Below are 17,794 nucleotides of genomic sequence, written 5' to 3'. Positions count from 1 at the left end.
TATTCATGAAGTTGTGCGTGCTCCCCGAATCTACCAAAATAAAGATAGGTAGCTTATGCATCCTTCCTGTCACCTTAAAAGTATAGCAGCCTGGAACCCCTTATAAGGCATTCATGGAAATGTACGGGTCTATATCTTCTGATTCCTCCATCTCCCTCACAGACTCAAATGTGTTGTCTTCATTCTCTTCCTCATCTCCCACTAAGCAAATAGAGTAAAGCCCTTTTGTTCTACATTTGTGCCCCGGAGTGAATTTGTCATCACACCAAAAACATAATCCTTTTGCTCTTCGTTCTTCCATTTCAGTACTATTGAGAGTTCTAGTTAGTCTTCTCGTAGGCTGAGTAGTAATTAATGTTTGAGGGGTGGGTAATAATTATAACAATTTAGAGGGTGGTGTCTCGTGAGGGTTATAAGTTTTGTAAAAAGATGGTCGTTAAGTTGTCCTGTTATTGTTATTAACAGGTATGGTTGGGTGTTTGGTTAACTGTTTTTGAAATTTCTTATAGAGGTTAGTGTTTTCTTGCAAGCGGGATAGGTTATAGGCTTGTTTAAGGGATTTTGGTTCGAACATTTGAACCAAATTTTTTATTTTAGTTTCCAGTCCTCCTAAAAAGAAGATCAAGGCATATCGTTCATCAATTTCTGCACGATTCCACAGGATGTCAAAGTCCTTGATGTAAGTTTCCAAATTACCCTCTTGTTTCAGATCTTTGAGTTCTTCTAGAGGATCCTTATGGCTGCCAAACCTTCCACAGATAGCTTCCATATACTCATTCCAATTTACTACCCTGCCGCCATTACTGCACATGAAATTTTGATGCCAATACAGTGCCATGTCGTCCAAATAATAAGATGCTAGTTTGAGTTTTTCAGTGTCCGGAACCTCTTCTATCTCAAAATATTGGTTGCATTTATAAAACCATTTATGGACGTCTTCCCCTTCGAAAGATGGAAAATCACGCTTAGCCTTATAAAACTTGTAATGTCCCCCATACTGCCAATCATTCCTGCCTATCATACCTTCTTGACTGTTGCGTGGATGCTCTTGGTTAGAGCTGCTCTCCCCTATAGATAACTGCAGTTTCTGTAACAGTGTATTCTGTTGAAGGGCAATACCAGAAATGAGCTCCTCCAATCTTAACAGTCGGGTGTCGCTGGATAGCTACTGTTGCCCTTGTTGTTCAAACATTCTTGCCATCTTATCATTCCATTGGGCTTGTTCCTTGCTAACTGTAGCTAATGCTCCTTCTAACTTCTTCATATCTTGGGACCTTGTGTCATGAGCTATTGTTAAGGTCTGAAGATAAACGCTCTAATACCACTTGATGAAGGAGTAATTGTATGGTGAAAAGTTTAGCAGAGGTAGGGAAGATAGGAGCAGAATTGAGGGAGAATAGGAGAGAATTTAGGAATGTAGAGAAGGAGGACAGAATAATATTTCCTTTTCTTTCGATAAACTATTCTGTTACAACTGCCTCTGTATATAGGCATGAATAGAAAGCGAGAACAAGTACTCGTACCTTCTAGATTACAAATATATTAAAACGATGCGTATTAAGTAAACGTAATTTTAAGTAAGTAAAAAGATGCGAATCACTTGTAACGATAACTTCTCTTTTAAATGCCTTCCTCTATTGAACCTTTTTCACGTAAAGCTTACCTGCAACAGAAAGAGAGCAAGTAGGAGCAAACCAAGAGCTAGACGGAGAGGGTCTGAATTTGGCAGAACCCTTCTGTGTTTTAAGGGTTTATTTGTATACTACATGTCGATCGATCAGGGATCTCTAATGAACAACTTAAGGCCTAGTTTATGGAATTTTTTGAGCTTCGAATCATGATTAAATATTTCAATCCGGTGTAATTTCATCTACGGTTCAACTTTTTTTTTGAAGGGCGTGTTTAAAAATATAATAGCAGTTAAAGTTTAAAATGTTTTTTTTAGAAATGTATTAAAATAATATTTTTTTTATTTTTAACATCAACATATCAAAATGATTAGAAAATAAAAAAATTAATTTTAAATAGAAAAAAATTAAACTTTTAAAAATTACAGCTTTAACCGCGTTTCCAAACACACCAAAATCATGAAACTCTAAACCACAATTTTTGAATTTTAAAACTATGATTGAGAGTAGGCAAGCTGGATAAGTACGACAAATTTGGATGTTATTTGTCTATTGTCAAATATCCTCTTCCTTAAACTTTTAAACTTAGCCCATGTTATAACAATATATTTATGGTCTCTCCTTAAAGTTAGCTAAGTAAATACATTGTCCTTTAAACTTTTTATTTATTTATATGGGTTTTTTATGATAATTTCAAACTACTCTAAATTTATAATATAACAACCTTATTGGTTCTTTGATTGACAAGGTTTAAGAGGAGGTTCTCTTATAATTTATAGAGGCTATCATCAATAATGTTACTGCTCACTAACAAACATTGCTTATGGTTACTAGAAACCTTAACTGGTTTTCAAAGACCTATGATAAAGGACTTATTATGATAAAGAAAATATATTATTGTCCCTAAAGCATCATACCAGAAGTAAATTGCATTGTCTATCTTGTCTTAAATTGTTAAGGTCTTATTGTATTTAAACTACATGTAGTCTATTTATTGGGTGAATACGAGTATAGTAAGATGAGTAAAACCTTGAATAAAAGTTCAACACCTATCTGTTATAAAATTCTGGTTGTTTTTTGTTGTGGGTTGATAACTCTAAGGTGTTCATCCTAGATTACAAATTAAGTTATGTCCATAAATCTACTAATATACATATGTTAGGTCTATATAACCGACCTAACTCCTGAAAAAAATCCAAAGAAGGTGCATAAAGAGGTTAATTTTTCCTATAATACCTTATATATTCCTAACTCTAGTGTTATGGAATGTTGGATTGAAAATACCCTTAATTGGTGAGTATTTCAGGAAATTTAGTTTTACTCTTAATTGAAAATTACACCGTTACTTTTCTTTAAGGAAATTATAGTGAGGAGCATTTATGCTTAATATCCAAGTATTGGCTCTCTATAAGTACATGTATCTAAATATTTGAAGTGAATAATAAAATATTTTTTATTAGGTTTTAAAACGAGCATTAGACCAGTATAGATGGTGAAAGTAGGCTTTGCCCATTCATACATCATTACAGTTCATGCTTGTAAGTTTGTCAATCATTTGTGTAAATCTAACTCAACTTTCACATTTATAAATCTAACAAATTCAAATTAAAAATAATGATATGCTTTCATATTTTCCAATCCTTTCACACATGCACATATCAAAATTATTTTCAAAATTAATACAATTCTCATTATTCATCATCTCAAAATAATATTTTTTTTTATAATCTAATTAACACTAACAAAACTCATCAACAATATTTCACAATCATTCATACAAATCTATTTCATTTTCAAAAATCATAATTCAATTGTTAACCATAAATTTACAAATTTATAAACCATTTTTAATCTAATAATTGAACCAATAATGTTTAAAAAATTCAACAAAATCACAATCAATTCAATGGCACTCTTCGAAATCACAAAAATATCTTATAATATCACTACAAAGATCCAATCATAAACATCATATAATTCCTTTTATTTCAAAGTAATATTTTACCCATTCAATTAAACCTAAACAAAATGAATTGAAGCATTCAATAAACTCCACGATTCAATGGTTAACAATAAAATCTTAATTATTCTAAAATTAAATCCTTAAACAAATTTCCATAATGCTTGTTACAAACACAACCACACATTAAAAATTCAACAAAATCCATCACAAAAAATATCTCACTCACACAAAATTAGTATACAGTAAAACTTTAACTCAATCTTATCAAGTTTAAAATCACGAACAATCAAGTATTTGTCTACTTAAATCATTCAAACACATATATAAATAATAAAAATATTACACTATATTTAACAATAAGCCCTGTACAAAATAAGATCAAGGTGTCATGATTTGAGGGTTCAGAAGTTAAACCTTTAATGATTAATGGAATGTGAACCGAAACTGTTGGAAGTCGATAGAAGCAGTGGTGATGCTTATATCCAAGGTTGTCAAAAATACATTTTTGACACAACATAGAAAATGTAAAATAAACTTGGATTGTAAAAACAAATCATAAAATTATAAGGATTTTTTTTTCAAACATAGTTTAAACACCTTAAAATACATGGTTTAAATAAAAATTCATATATAGTTCAAGTGCCTTAAAATACATGGTTCAACAATTCAATATCTGTACCATGTTCCCATCTCACATCAAGTCTGTTACCAGAAGACTTTTTTTCTAAATGCCATAAGTTCAACAATTCAAGAATCAACTCAGATCAGTTTGTAATCAATCCAAACATGATATGATTTTAATTAAATTTTTGTTAAAAAAAGTACCATAAGAGATGTGTTATATATAAATTTTTTTTTATTTTTAATATTAATACATCAAAATGATTCATAAATATAAAAAAAATATTAATTTATAATTTAAAAAAATTTTAAGAAAAAAACTTTCACAACATGACAAACACTAGTTGACTAGGCTAGAAATAACTTTTGTTCATAACATTAGTCATGAGGGACACTATTGGTAGGTGACGTAAGTGAGATATTAAAAAAGTTAAGTTAATAAGTAATTAAGTAGGAGTTAATCAAGTAAGGTTAATTGTGCCGTTGAAGTGAATGCAAGAGGGGATATATTGGGAATCGAGCCTGACAAGAAAGTCTACCATGTCATCCCTTTCTGGGTGTAGCTGGCACTAGGAGCACATCTTTTGTGTGGATAAATGGCATGCCGTTATTGGTCTAGAGGAAACATATATTGCACTATTGCAGTGCAGTATATGTTTTTGTTGAAATCGTAAAATCGGTACCAAAATCATGATTTTTTGTGATTTCATTTGATTTTACCGATTTCAACCCGATTTTATCAATCTTCGAGTTTTTAAGACAATTCTACATATTAAGCATATATTAACTCATAAAATTATACAATTTTACAAGTTAAATTGCGATTTTAACAACTTTGCTTATGCCTCATGTATGAGAGAACCATAAAGGTTGTTAGCATGTTTTCCCATGTACAGACAAGTATCTCTCTGTAAAATTTCAGTTTAATCTAATGTATTTTTTTTTAGAGATATGCATGATCTCGTAAAATTAGTTAGTATATATTTTAAGGCTAAACTCAGACCTGACTTGATTTGTATCATCCTTCTTTTCTTTAAAAAGATTTCCCCTCAAATCTGTATCATGAAAAACATCTTCTAAGATCATCAAATTAGTATTAGGCTAAAAAATAATATCATAGTAAAAAACAAGAAAAACCTTGTTAGAAAAAAAATCCACCTGATATATAAACTCTTTTTTTTTTTTTTTAATTTTAGTTATCCATTATGTCGTGGGGCGATGTCGTCTGACGACGGTAGAGGCTCTTTATCATGCCTCATATGTGAGGTGTTGTGTGTTGGGAAGGGTTTTTGAATTTAATCATAAAATTATGATTAATGTTTAGGAATTGCCACCTAGTATTATGGTCATTAGGAACCTATAGTTCACAAGAGTCTGAGTAAGGAATTGGTTGCACAAGAAGAAGATGCATCACCCTTAGTGCACCCTACCTAAGGTAAGCTGCATTGTTGTTTGATTATTTTTTTCTAAGTCGGGTTCTATTCGTTGGTCTTTTCTAAGGTTTAAGGTAGATCTCTCTTTATGAGAAAGTTTCTACCTTATTGGGTTAAATCCTAACCATTCTAAAGTTTAATTTTTAGCATTGCATTTCTACACCTTATATCTTTAATACCTGAGGGTGTATTTTATCGTGTAATTTTACACCCTATAAATATTAAAGTATACATCTGGACCCTAAAAAAAGATTGAAAAATGATTTTTGACATGTTCACCAAATCCTAATGGATAATCATAAACTGGTTACGATATCCATTTTTGGATTTTTTTTAAACATGAAAAAGATGCAAATTTTTTTATGAACAATATGCTTGGAAAAATTTTAGGATTTGGCCGTATACAACAAAATATTTTTTCTTTTTGAGAATGTTTAAATTTTTTTTTGAAATATTTCGAAGAAAACCAGGTATTTTAATACTGAATTTGTATTTTACAATGTAAACATACAACTCGATATTATACAAAATTGATAAAAAAAAAATATACTAGAAAAATCATAAATTTTTTAAAAATGTTTTTTGAAATTTTTTAGATTTTTTTTTAAAATGGGGCCGGGCCAAACCTAGCCATTTAGAATGATGGGCTAATTAATTAGCTGCTGCATACAACGAACAAGAAAGAAGAAAGAGGCAAAGCAGGGAGGAGGAAGTTGCTTGGCGTGGGGGTCTTGGACGTGATGAGGTGGTTCGGTCGGTGGCTCAAGAGGCTTCAACCGAGGTGATGGTGGCTGAAGTCGGCTGTGAGAGGGAGAAGAAAAGGTTGTAGAGGAGAGAAAAGGGCTGAAAGGAGAAGAGAGAGAGTCGCAGTGGCAGCTTGATGGTCGGTTGATGGTTGTGTTGGCTTCCTTCGGTGAAGCTGATGGTCGGGGTAGGAATGGTGGAAGAAATGGTGGCAGTGTTGGCTGCTTATGGCGAAGAAAGAAAGAAAAAGATGCAAAAAAAGAGAATCTACAGAGAGGAGAGGAAAGACCTCGCGGTGGCTGTGCCTATCGCTAGTGAGGATTTGGGTTCGTAGGGAGGCTGAGACACCGTCTGTTGGTGAGGATGAATGTTTTTGTAGGGGTCTTCAAGGGCTGAAGAAGTAGTGGGGAGAGAGAGAGGAGATAAAGTTGACTAGAAGAAAAACAGGGGAGAAGCTGATTTTTTGGCTTATTTTGGACCCAATTTTCTCCTCTCCCAGATCATCAAATCCACCTCTATTTATAGGCGGTGGAAGAGGGCAATCTTGTCTACACTAAAGAAAAATTTCAGCTCTTGATTCAAATAGGAAGGATCCTAACCGTTGGCTCAAAGTAGGTATGATATACTGTCAAATTGTCAAATCTGCAACTGCAGGCTGCCTGAGTTGGCCTTTTTGGGGTGATTCCAGGTCCGTTTCTTTGCCAATGAGCCGTTGAAGACCATATCTGGACATAAATGGATGTCTGGTGATTAGTTTTTTTGCAAGTGCTGGCAAATTTGGTAAACGTTAGGTACATTAAATACAACTGCAAAGTAGGTAACCAGACCAACTATTTCAGAGAATTAAAGAAGAAGATAAACAGTACTAGAATTCCTTTTTAGCCAAAGTTCATTTCAGTCCTTTCTCTTTCAATTGCTTTCAATTGAACCCCTAATTGACCATAGACTTCTGCAATTCAGACCCTGATGAATTACTGTTTGAGCCTCGAATTTACAAGCCTTTTTCAATATAGTCCTTGGTCTTGTATTTCTCAATTTAGCCCCTAATTGACCCTAAAACTTCAATTTTCTTTCAATTTGCCCCCTAATTTCAATCAATTAACTTTGTAAAAATTAAATTTGGTCTCTTAAAATTCCAATCTTTTTAATTAAGCCAAAATTAGGCCTCAAAACTTAATTTTTCATCAATTAAGCCCTAAATAAAATTAATTTGACCCATTTAAAGTATAATTAAGTCTTTACGCTTAATTAAATCCTTCAATTGGACCCAAATTAATTCTTAAACATAATTAAAGTTCAATTTGACCCATGATTAAATCACATTGGCCTATTAAAAAAATTTAATTATATTCTTGAACTTAATTTTTATACAAATTTATTTAATAATCATTTAATTTGACATTGAATTTACATTTTTCTCCTCTATTTTTTTGACATAATGGGGTATATTTAGGCCTTGAATTTCCTTTAAAAATTATAGCTTGATTCCTCGACCTGCATTTTTCATGTTATCAATTTTAATTTTAACAAAAATAATTTTTAAAAATAACTCAAAATTAGATTATCCCACGTTATATACTTGCTTTGATATTAAAAATACAATAATTATATATATGCCTTTCGTTCGTCACAAAATTTGGCTGGTAAAAAAGTGGCATCTGTCTGCCAAAGACTCCAGGTAATAAGAAAGAAGAAGTGTACCTTGTCTCCGATGGCATAATTTTGTGTACTTTTTTATACTTCTTCCCCCCTGTTTTTTTCTTGGTTTCCAAAAATCTTGAAAGAATAAAATTATAAAACTAATACTGTTATTATAGATGACAAATTGCATCCAAACGGTACCCTAAAGATTTGGAAAGGGGCCTCTTTTACTTGACTTTTTAAGCTTGGCGTTTGCTTCTCGTGGAGCTAACCTACTCACCAAAAAAATCTCCTTCCCGTATATGTTCATGCTTTTCATTTGCAGAATCTCTCTCACTCACTCTCTCTCTCTCTAATATCACTAAAGCTAGTAGGAGATAAAAAATGCATACTTTGAATCTAACACAATCTTCTCCTGTCACTTTCTCTAAATCCGCCAACCATAGATACTCCATTAATGCTTCTTCACTTTTAAATCCAAATCTTATCAGTAGGACTCATAATCAGACTGCCCTGTTTAATAAACCCTCTACTCAGATTGGTGCATTAACCACCAAAGTATCAAACTTTGGCAAAATTCATGGTTACCCATTTGGCCGCTCTTCAAGATCCACTTCACAGATCCATGATTCAGGCTTCCGAAGGGACCATTTTGACAGAATCCATGAAAACCAATCTGGGTTTTTCTCAAAGTCTGGGTCTTTTATCACCAAAGCAGCGGCATCGGAACCGGAATCCAGCCCAGAAGGAGATGCTAGTGCAGTTTCAAAGCCAAAGTCTAAGACTCTCCAACTTGCACTTGTCTTTGGTCTCTGGTACTTCCAAAACATTGTCTTTAATATTTACAACAAGAAGGCATTGAATGTGTTTCCATTTCCATGGTTTCTTGCTTCTTTCCAGCTTTTTGTGGGGTCCATTTGGATGTTGATTTTATGGTCATTGAAGCTTCAACCATGTCCTAAGATCTCAAAGCCATTCATTATTGCTCTTCTTGGACCTGCGTTGTTTCACACAATAGGCCACATATCAGCCTGTGTTTCGTTCTCCAAGGTTGCTGTTTCTTTCACTCATGTTATCAAATCATCGGAGCCTGTTTTCTCTGTTGTTTTTTCTTCATTTCTTGGTGATACTTACCCCTTGAAAGTCTGGCTTTCTATTCTCCCTATTGTCCTCGGTTGTTCCCTTGCTGCTGTCACTGAAGTGTCCTTTAATTTCCAAGGCTTGTGGGGTGCTTTGATTAGTAATGTTGGGTTTGTGTTAAGGAACATTTACTCAAAAAGGAGTTTGCAGAACTTCAAGGAAGTTGATGGACTTAACTTGTATGGTTGGATTAGCATAATCTCATTGTTTTATCTCTTTCCTGTTGCGGTTGTGATTGAAGGGTCTCAATGGATTCAAGGGTATCATAAGGCAATTGAGGCTGTTGGAAAATCATCAACATTTTATATATGGGTGTTGCTGTCTGGTGTTTTTTACCATCTTTATAACCAATCATCCTACCAGGCACTTGACGAGATTAGCCCCTTAACCTTTTCGGTAGGTAACACTATGAAGAGAGTTGTGGTGATTATTTCTACTGTCTTGGTGTTCAGGAATCCAGTTAGGCCTCTGAATGCACTTGGATCAGCCATTGCAATATTTGGGACTTTCTTGTACTCTCAGGTAACTGCCAAGAAAGCCAAGAAACCTGAAGTTGAAAAGCAGAACTAGTTGGATTTAGTAGACTTTGATACTCTTGAATTTAATAAATTTGTTTCGTCTCTTTTTCCACAGTTTAATGATATTTCCTTGCCGTCGTCGTTTCAAGATACCCTTCTGTTCTCTGTTTTCTTTGCCATCTATGGTTTTGTGTGCCATGCATGACATTTAAGACTTAAATGGGAGTTTTATCTTTCATTAGTTTAGTTTCTTACTATCTTTAGTTCAGTAAAACATTGTTGGTTAGAGCAAGGCTTTCCCATTCTACCATTATTTGGTGCCAAATTACCGTAATTTAGCTTCTAATGGTACCGGTTCTGGTTTAAATAAATGTCGTACGAGTGAGATCTATTCATTCATGAACTGAAGAACCCTGAACATGCTGACCTTTTCAGTTACACAAGGCTTATACCACGTACCTGATTAATTCCTTAAAAATGTCCAAGTCAATTGGCTGAAGGCTCATTATTTTTAGATTTCCTATGACATGCCAGTCCAAGGTTAGCCTACTTTACATAACTATAACTTAGCTACATATCAGTAATGCAGTTTGCGTACGAAATATGAATTGTACGCCATACCCGTTGGGTTTGGGTTGGTTTGGTAAGTGGGTGATAATAATTAATTTTTAAAGTGTTTTTTATTTAAAAATATATTAAAATAATATTTTTTTATTTTTTAAAATTATTTTTGGACAGAATACATAATTTCAACGTAAAGATCCTTGTCCTGGCCCGTTGAGCTCAATAGAATACGCTGGAGAGTTGAGATCGGTGTCTATACCTGAGAGCATTCGCCAAATAGGTTTTTTGGTTCAAGAATGATATGATTAGGTGATCAATAATTCTCCAGGTCCACTTGTGATTAATTGCCTCACTGATGAAAGCTTTTTACAGTGAAGTCAAACAATAATAGAGTAATTCAGGTGCCTCCCACCTCCAGTTATTAGAAAGTTTTGGTTAGTGGTTCTGAAACAGGGGAAAAAACTTGGGAAAAACAGAATAATGTTTCAGAATCAATATATCCATCCTAATCCATTCTCTCTCGTTTTATAAACATTATATGTTTCATGTAATAGTGTATTAGCTTTATCTACCACAACTTTTACCCTGCTTGTGGCCCCCGTTTGACCCGAAGAGAAAGGCAACACTTTTGAAAATTTGTAACCTACCCCTGCTATGCACAAGTGGAATGAGCTTGACTTTCTGCTCCAAATTTTGTCCCGGTTGTCTTAAAAATTTAATTTCGAAATCTCTGCTCATTCCCTGATCAATGACAAGCTATGCTACAGGGTGCATTGCATAACGTGAAACAGAAAATTAATAGAATGTTTGAATTCACTTTTTTTTTTTAATTCATGTGGGGGTGTTTGGGTTAGTTTACGGATGCTTCAACTAAACCTAATTGATTCTAAAATTGATGATATAATAAATCTTTATTGACTATCAATATTAGTAATTATAGAACTCAAACTTGAAACAGAGGCAAATCTCTTGATTCCCCTAGTTTTTATCATTAACCAACTCCTTGATGGTTATATGTATCCACTTTTGTGACATGAGAAGTGGGAATGTTGAGAAATTGAAGAAAATCAGCGTTTATACTTGGTTAGAGGATATTTGTAGCTTGATTCATGATTTTGTAGTTTTTCTTCAAGTCTTAGGTTGCATTGAAGATTTTCTAGTTATGCTGAATATTGAACCAGTTGAGACTTAGGTACCAATTGTTTGTGAATTTGAAAGCTTTTGGGGTGGTAATGGTATATTAGTTCCTGCTTATTTAAATATTATTTTTGAACTGAGGACATGAACAAAATTCGTGCTTGTAAAATTGTAGAAGATGGAAGATAATAAGGTTCCTCAAGCTAGTCTCACGAGGGCATGAATCATGAATTTGTGAAGGAGATAATCACGATAAATATTCTTGATTATTTTCTAATTAATAAAAGAAAGAGATCAAGAAATTGAATAACTCAAGGTAATCAGGAAATTATTTCAATCATTTGAAGAAAGGAGATGATAAAATATTATTTATAATTTATTTTCTTATATGTCTTGTTATACGATTATGAATTGGATGTAAAACATATAGTAAATTATCAAATAATAACATCCTCTTCTATTCTAAATTTTCTTCAGGGTAGGTATTCATATCTTAATCTAAATATTAGCTTTTGGTTTTTTAGCTGGAGGTCTTATGCTGTTTGTTCAAAAACGCTTTGTTTTCAATTTTTTTGTTGTTTATTAAATATTTTATTTATTAATATTTTTTAATGATACATCAACTTATGATAAGAAGAAATCTTAAGATCATGTGAATAATCAAATGACATCTTAAAACAAAAAAAAATTAAAGGTGCAAGATGACAAATCTCATTAGGAGAATTGAGATCTTACATAAAAGAAAAACAAGAGAAACCTGGTATAAGTTAAGTTTTTGCAAAAGAGATAAAGTGGTACAAAAAAGACTTCTACCTAATGAAGAAGATGGAAAATGAGACTTCTGCAACCTATCAAATATTTACATATTGGTGATTAAAAAGTGTTTAAGCTGATAATCTTCTCATCATTTTTTTGTGGCTTTTTCAAACAAATAAAATAAAAGGTATGTTAGGGCGATAGTCATTCACTTAAGAACTGGAGGCCCAGAAACAGGGCAGGGGTGAGGGGCAAATGTCATTTTGCATGTGAAGTGAAGGTGCCAAATAAAACACACAATTGAGAGGCAGATACTCCCATTGTCAGCAGTCTCTTGCATGCGAAAAAAGGCCTTTTCATTCGTCTGTTAATCTGATCTGAAACAGTTCAAGGGACTCGGAGGACTAATGCAATCAAGGTTTTGGTCTCTCTTTTTAATCCGATCTGAAGCAGTTCAAGGTACAAGCGCAGTTAAGAAGAGATAGATTGTGTCATCTGCACGGTTTATGGCATTGGCAATGAGAGTATAAAGAGCACCACAAACACCATTAAAACTGATTGTGAGAGATAAAGCAAGTGATCTGTTGGATGGGAAGTTTCTAATGCATAAAACATAGCACACTGTGTTGAACCAGCTGATGCTGCATCCGACCATCAAGCAAAGAAGAAATACCTGCCAGAATATAATCGATGCATTTGAGTGCATATGCGATGCAGTGGCCTAAATAAGAACCAAAAAAAAATAAAAAATAATTCTACCCTTCTGGATTTATATCACAATAGCTACTTCATTGTGACATGAACTTCAACTCTACATATTATTTTTACTAATTAATTCAATTCTAATTTTTAAGACCCTGTAAAAGTTATGTTCTTTACTGTTCATATAAATACTGGATGAGAGGGATTGGATGTTGGCTAGCATGACAATCACACAGAAAATGTTGATGGTTAGGAAGCAGGGCTTCCTCATACGGTGACTTGGACACTTGTGACATAATGGCATGGACAGTGAAAGGATTTGGCTCCAAAACTGAGTAAATATTTGATAGGTTGCGGATAATGAAGGCCTTATCTGAATTGATAGTGACGAGCAACCATCTTAAGAAGAAAGCACAGTGAGTGAATCATGCAAAAAATTATCCAGGTGATGGGAGACTAAAAGGGTAGAAAATGGTATTGACAAAATTACAGATGAAGAAGTAATAAGCCAAGGAATTGCTTGCTTGGAGAAAGTTGGTTTTGTTCAACTTTATGGCCACTAGCTTTGAATTCATCTTGCCTTACCAGAAAGTTTCCATGTCCTAACAATCTAGCTGGCTAAGTGAGGGATTTTAACCAATGAAAAGGTCTAAGCTCACTCTTGCAGCAAGTATTGGTACAACAATTAAACACATACTATTTTATAATTTTGAATTTGTTGTTACTTTGAGAATGGTAGGTGACAATGAGAGACAGCTGTGAAGATCATCCATCCCAAATAAAAGAAAAATAAGAGGAGAAAAGGAAGATACAAAGATCTACAGTTTGAATAAGCAATCAATCCCTTTACAGCAACTGATTAATAACCCGTTTTGCTACATGGTAGCGTCTACATGTCTACATTTCCTGTAGTTTTATTTTACAAGCTGTTTGGTTAATTAATAAATACTTGTTACTATTCATATAATTTATTGTATTTGAAATACAAGAAAAACAAAAAGCAGCTAGGAGCTGCTTCCAGCGTGAAAACATATTTGGTATTGCGGTAGCCGTTCTGATTATGATTTGAAAAAAATTATTTTATAAAAAATATTTTTAGTTGAGGGTGGTTTGAAAAAATAATTATTTGATTAAAACTATTATTAAAATTGAAGTTGAAAAAAAGAAGTTTAATGTGTTTAGTTAAGAATGCTTTTGAAATTGAGGTTATAAAATAATTTAAAAATATATCTATTAATATTGATGGTTTTAAATTTAAATATTGTAAAATTAATTGCTCCTATTACATCATGAAATAAAAAATACTTTTTATTATTCCATTAAACTATTTATAATTTCATTACGTACAAAATTCATCCGATAAGAACTATAGTTTTCATAATTTTTTAAGCTTAAATAAAATATTATCAGATATAAAATTGATATTACAATGGAAGTGAATTTAATTCACTTTATACGAGTATTTAAAAAAAAATATTAAAAAAATTAACACACTAAAAAAACACTTGAATAGTGTAATTCTCTTGCACTGTTCACATGCTTCACTATTCAATGAACAATATGGAGGCATGATACACTATTCAGTGAACAGTGTATCATGGTTGAATTTAAAAGTCGCGCAAGAAAGCAGCATTTTTCTGCTTTCCATCTTTCTTCGTTTCGCACGCAATTAATTGTGAGACCATGCACAGTAAGTAGCTGTTTTTTGTTAACCAAACGTCTGCTTCGTGCGTTTTTGAAGAAATGCAAACTCTAATGCGTAGCCAAACAGCTTCTTCAAATAAAAGAATCGTGCTCTACTATTCAATGAACAATGGATACATGTCTTCACTGTTCACTAAACAATTTTTTTTTTGGAAAAATCAATGCAGTTAATTGGTTTCACTCACATTGTTCACATGAATGTGAACAACAATTGTTTTTCAAATATTAGTTTAAGGTGAATTAAATTTATTCATATTGTAATCTCATTTTTATTCCTAATAATATTTTATCTAATTTTACAGTTCTTATCGGATAAATTTTATACAAAACGAAATTGTAGATAGTTTAATGAAACAATAATTTTTTTTATATAAAATATGATTTATTTCATGATGTAATAGCAATAGTTAAATCCACAATATTTAAATTAAAAACCATCAATATTAATATATATTTTTTAAAATTATTTTATAACCTCAATTTCAAAAGCACTTTTAGCCAAATATATTAAATTACTTTTTTTTCAACCTCAATTTCAATAACAGTTTTAACCAAACACCTATTTTTTCAAATCAATCTCAACTAAAAATACTTTTTATAAAATATTTTTTTTCAAACTACAACCACAACAGTTATCGCAATACTAAACACACTCTAAATCTTTTCTGATCATTTTCTCCAGCAGCTATCTTTAGCTGGTCAGCATATAAAGCTGGTTTAGCTTACCCCACTGTGGCAGCTAACCTTCCAAATACACTTGCATTTCTCATGAATAAAAACTGAAAATGTGTTTGTATTCTGCTACCATAGTAAAAAAGAGGATGATGATAAGTTGGGAATTCGATAATAATGAGTTCCAAAATTGAAACATAAAAATATACTTGCTAGTTCATCTGATAAATGTATATATAATGCAATTATTTCTGCAGAAATTGATTAGAAGGATATCTTGATGTGATGTATCTGTTTTGCTATCTGAATCTTAATTCACTCTTGTCCTCATATTTGTATTTTGTTTTCCATAAAGCATATTTTCATTACAATTTGCATAAAGTTGCACTTCAGCCCTTGAGTTAAGAAACTCACATTTACGTTGCTTATTCAATAAGGTAACATAATATTAAGGAAGAAAAACAGAGAATTTTCCCAACCAAGAAGAGTGGAGAGCTAAAGATTAGATATGGAAAGAAGGGAAAAACAAAGGTAGCCTAAATAACCTCATGAATCTATGAGAAAAAAGTTAAAACTAATCAAAGCTGTGGAGAAAAATTAAGCAAGAAATAAAAAAAGAAAAAAACATTTTGTGTTTCTCATTTCATAATAACTAAGATCACCAAACAAATAGAAAGATGAGAGATTGACAAAAATTAATAGATAAAGAAAGATGAAGAAAATGAGAGTAATTATCATAACACAAGATAATTCAATGAAATTTTATGTTATTTAGACTTCAGCAAATTGTTGAACTCAAGTTTTTTAAATGTAGTATTGATCTATTTTAGGTAATGAACATGACCATAATAATTTAACCTGGTTAGACAATCCATTTCTTTTCTTTTTCTTTCCCTTATCATCTTCTCGGTTGAGCCTGTTTTAATTGACCTCAAATTTGATTAAAAAACAAAGATGAAATCTAAGAAATAGATAGATATTTAAGAATAAAACTAGAAAAATATTAACATAAAAAAGGAGAAAAAACTAGTAAATTTGGATAAATCTTCTAAACCTTGATCAATCGTCCAAACTCGCAACCCCTAAAATCCTAAATCGAATTAAATAAAAAAGCTCAATTCCCAACCAATTTAATATTGGAAGATGAAATTATAGAACAAATTAAGACAACTTCCTAAAAAAAAAAGAATTGCAATAAAAAGAATGACCAAATCACATAGAAAAAACATTGAAGGATGAAATTGTGAAAACACCTCAATTCCAAAAATCATCTTAAGCAAAAAAAAAATAATAACAATAAAGAAATTGAGACCAAATCTAACAAATAAAAAATCAAAGAAGGATGAAATTAAAAAATAAATAAATTCTGAAGGATGAAACTAAAAAAATATTTGCTTAAAAAAAAAAAAGCAAACTTGAGCAAATCTTTTAAATCTAAGTTAATTTTTCAAATCTGCAAGCCATAAAATTCTAGACCTGAGTAGATCAAGAAGTACAATTTCCAACCAATTTAATATTAAAAGATGAAATCATAAATAAATAAATAAATTAAAAATGGTTGCCAAAGTAAAACATATTGCAATTAAAATAATGAGGATTAAGTCATTGGAAAAAAAGGATGAAATTGTAAAAAAATTTCAATTCTAAAAATTATCTAAAACAAAATAAATTATATTAAAAAAAATGTGGATCAAATCATATATAAAATAAATTAAAGGAAAATGAAATTGAAAAACAAAAATTTAATTTTATAAATTATTTTAAATAAAAAATAATTATTAAATTGAATGGTTGCTTTGAAAATACAGAGGGACCCGCAAAATTCAATTCAAGGTGAATAATGAAAAAATAAAGTTTACTAAGGTTAAACCAGAGGTGATGATGCCACACCTATCACTGTGAGAGGGAAGGGTCAAGAAGACAATTCTAATCACACTAAGAAAACTCTCCGTTAACCGCCAAAAACTGCAGAATATATTATCTTAAAATAACATAGCGTCAGACTTGTTGTTACATGTAATGTACTTACTAACCAATTTTTCTTTTTATTATTTTATATTTATTAAAGTATTAAATTACCACTAGGTTAACATAACAAAACCAGGGTTAAAAGATAAACTAGCCCCTGACAGTTAGTTTATTAATTTTTGTATTCTAAGCGTATTTTTATCATTGTAATGCTCTTTTCAAAAAGAATAAGACAAAATGATCATGGATGAAAATTTATTATTATTTTTAAAATGTAATTTAGTAATTACATTGTTTTGAAAAAAACAAAAAGACCAAGCTTACGCTCTCTCGAAAGCAAGTTTATTGATTTTTTTTTTTAAGAATGGTAAAAAAATAATTACATTATTTGAGTCCATGACCAGAGTGTTTTTACATTTCATTTTATTTTTTATTTTTATTTTTTTTGTTGTACATGCTGGATGGCTACACTGGCGAGAGTACACAGCGTGACATTAGTAAAACATTGGGGAAGGTAATTTTAAGCTACAAAAGGAAGAATTACATCGAATTTCTCCACCATCAGTTATTTTGTTACCTAACAGCAACTCATTAACACATAAG

At 31.7% G+C, this 17,794-nt stretch overlaps 1 protein-coding gene across 1 annotated transcript; it reads left to right on the top strand.

The window, feature by feature from the left end:
* The first annotated feature begins 8,258 nt into the window (after positions 1–8,258).
* Positions 8,259–10,087, top strand: LOC105111327 (Nucleotide/sugar transporter family protein). The gene has a single exon (XM_011006647.1). The coding sequence runs from the start codon at positions 8,415–8,417 to the stop codon at positions 9,738–9,740; it is 1,326 nt and encodes a 441-aa protein (XP_011004949.1). The 5' UTR covers positions 8,259–8,414; the 3' UTR covers positions 9,741–10,087.
* Positions 10,088–17,794: the final 7,707 nt, after the last annotated feature.

This window comes from Populus euphratica, unplaced genomic scaffold, assembly GCF_000495115.2.
Source record: "Populus euphratica unplaced genomic scaffold, PopEup_1.0 scaffold291.1, whole genome shotgun sequence".
Lineage (NCBI taxonomy): Eukaryota > Viridiplantae > Streptophyta > Magnoliopsida > Malpighiales > Salicaceae > Populus > Populus euphratica.
This window is presented reverse-complemented; position numbering and strand designations above follow the sequence as displayed.

Coding starts and splice junctions, on each gene's coding strand:
- LOC105111327 (XM_011006647.1), top strand. CDS start 8,415: ATGCATACTTTGAATCTAACACAATCTTCTCCTGTCACTTTCTCTAAA.